The sequence below is a fragment of the Penaeus monodon genome, chromosome 15 (assembly GCF_015228065.2).
Source record: "Penaeus monodon isolate SGIC_2016 chromosome 15, NSTDA_Pmon_1, whole genome shotgun sequence".
Taxonomy (NCBI): domain Eukaryota; kingdom Metazoa; phylum Arthropoda; class Malacostraca; order Decapoda; family Penaeidae; genus Penaeus; species Penaeus monodon.
The window spans coordinates 25,377,847-25,379,927 of NC_051400.1; the positions used below are offsets into that span (position 1 = coordinate 25,377,847).

At 39.1% G+C, this 2,081-nt stretch overlaps 2 protein-coding genes across 2 annotated transcripts in view; both read right to left on the bottom strand.

Moving 5' to 3' along the window:
* Positions 1-1,020, bottom strand: part of LOC119582271 — a 21,393-nt gene extending 20,373 nt beyond the window's left edge. The window contains exon 1 of the mRNA XM_037930490.1: positions 1,017-1,020. Within this exon, the coding sequence (XP_037786418.1) occupies positions 1,017-1,020 (4 nt within the window). The remainder of the gene's footprint in view (positions 1-1,016) is intronic.
* Positions 1,021-1,306: 286 nt separating this feature from the next.
* Positions 1,307-2,081, bottom strand: part of LOC119582272 (tyrosine-protein kinase receptor Tie-1-like) — a 7,088-nt gene continuing 6,313 nt past the window's right edge. Inside the window, exons 6-7 of the mRNA XM_037930491.1 lie at positions 1,786-1,914; positions 1,307-1,599 (exon numbers count right to left, since the gene is read on the bottom strand). Of these exons, the coding sequence (XP_037786419.1) occupies positions 1,322-1,599; positions 1,786-1,914 (407 nt within the window). The 3' untranslated portion in view covers positions 1,307-1,321. The remainder of the gene's footprint in view (positions 1,600-1,785; positions 1,915-2,081) is intronic.

Consider the following 2,081-nt stretch of genomic DNA (forward strand, 5'->3'; position numbering starts at 1 on the left):
TTGAAAGAATAACGAAGACCGCAGTCACTTCGAATACGATTCCAGGAGCAGTAATCTAAAATACTTATCACATATGAAAATGAACAAGCTCAAACCCGCAGTCACGAGGCGCATTTTAAAAAGGGAAAATATTTTTGATTCTTGAAAATTGCTCAGCTCTTATTTTTTTTTTGCCAAGTTCGTTTGTCGGGTTTTTGGTCGTTACCGGGGGTTTCGAACCAAACATTTTCAAACATCCCCCAGGGAACTTGTACGTTTATGGTCACAATGGGAAAAAGACCGCCAACGGCCAAAAGAAATTGTTATAATGAAATTTTTTTAATTACTTATTTTGGGTTTCAAAAGATGATGTTTTTAAACTAAAATTGTTATCATTCGTGCGGCCCGAAGTATTACTTGGGATAGGGGATAGTTTTATTTTTCTTAGAAGACAAGTACTAACACTACCCTGATTGGCATCCCAGGGATGCCATAAAGCGAAGTGCATCATTTTATCTTTATTATTGTTTTTTTAAATTGCTGCTATAAAGTGTGTGGACTTTTTTTCTATCCATAGCGATTGTGTTTCATAGGACGTAAAAGTTTTTTTTTTTGGAAATTCTTATTTCGTTTATTAAAGCAAAACCTATGTAAGGGAAAAAAAAATTATCGGTAATTTCACAATCATTACTAACAGCGCCCAGTCTGTTTTCTTCCGCGAATAATTCTGTCACCCACCATGAAGGGTAATGGTTTTTAAAAAAACACATGTTTAGAATGTTTAAAATTCGGGATTTTTTTACTTTAATACAAACTGGAGTTTGGGCTCGGATTATTTCTGTGAATTGGGACTTTGTGGGGCCTTTTCTCCAGAGGTTTGGTGCAATGATACTGAACAGCCGTTTAAGATACGAGCATAAAGTTATTTTTTTCTGAGCAAGCGCACACGCTTTCAAAATAATATTAAAATAAATATAAACTAAAGTCCACTTGTAAAATTCAGTCAGGGTTCAAAAGTGTAACATCAGTGAACCCACCCATATTCAGAAATATGGAATAAATATATATTCACTTTAAAAATGTCTTGATGACCATTCGACGATGAATGAAAACATGGAATAGGTATTTCTTCTACTTTCCCATTTTGCCTATTTCACTCAAACTATTTGATAATGAAAAGACTATCAAGAAATTATTCTTTCTTTAATCAGTAGCAATGCTTCATTCTGATAGTACTTCAAAGCACTGCATTATTACATGATAAGATTCTATCCTAATACTTTTAGGAGGCCACTAATTTTTTTTTTTTTTGACGCCTTCCCCTTTCCCTTCCAACTCCTTTTTATCTTATCATTGTTACTCTAGCTCCTCCCTGGTCTGTCACCCCCATACTTTCCTTCTCCCACTTACCACCACCATGAGAGTCTGAACTGTCAGCCTCCTGCCAGTCTGCGTCCTGGTCTGTCCTGTAACGGACGCGATAGCCTGTAATGGGGAAGGCAGAAGACCCGTCGTCCGTATCTCTGTGCCACGGAGAGAAGACTACCTGGGCAGAAGTGCTGGTCACGCCCGTGATGCCTGGCGGTCGCGAGAGTCGAGGCAGGTCCAAAACGCTGCCATCTGGTGAAAGGAGAGAAATGCAGATAAACTGATAAATTTGCATGTAGCAGATGTGACAATGGTGCTTTCCGTGATGACTATACTCGATAAACAAGGATAATATCACTTACTATAGGAATGATAATGTACACAAAAACCACAACCAAATATACCCCCAAACAAAAAACAGAGGTAGTGGATGCTTACCGTCATTGCATGGGACGTGCCTCTTGCAGCCGCTATTACACTTTCCAGTCGCAGGATCACAGTTACCGTTTTCACAGAAGCTTTCACAGCTCAGAGTGCACCCTGCGCCATAGCTCCCCCTCCTGCATCCTGTGTCAGCGATAATACTAGAATTTCATGGTGCATTTAATGGTAAGCGTGTACACGGAGTCTCCCTGACTTTTCGATAGACAAATTTCCCCCTTACCCGGTCACACCCGTGGGCTTACGTGCAAAAAATAATAAAAAATAATTATTTCTGTGAGGGGTTTTTAACG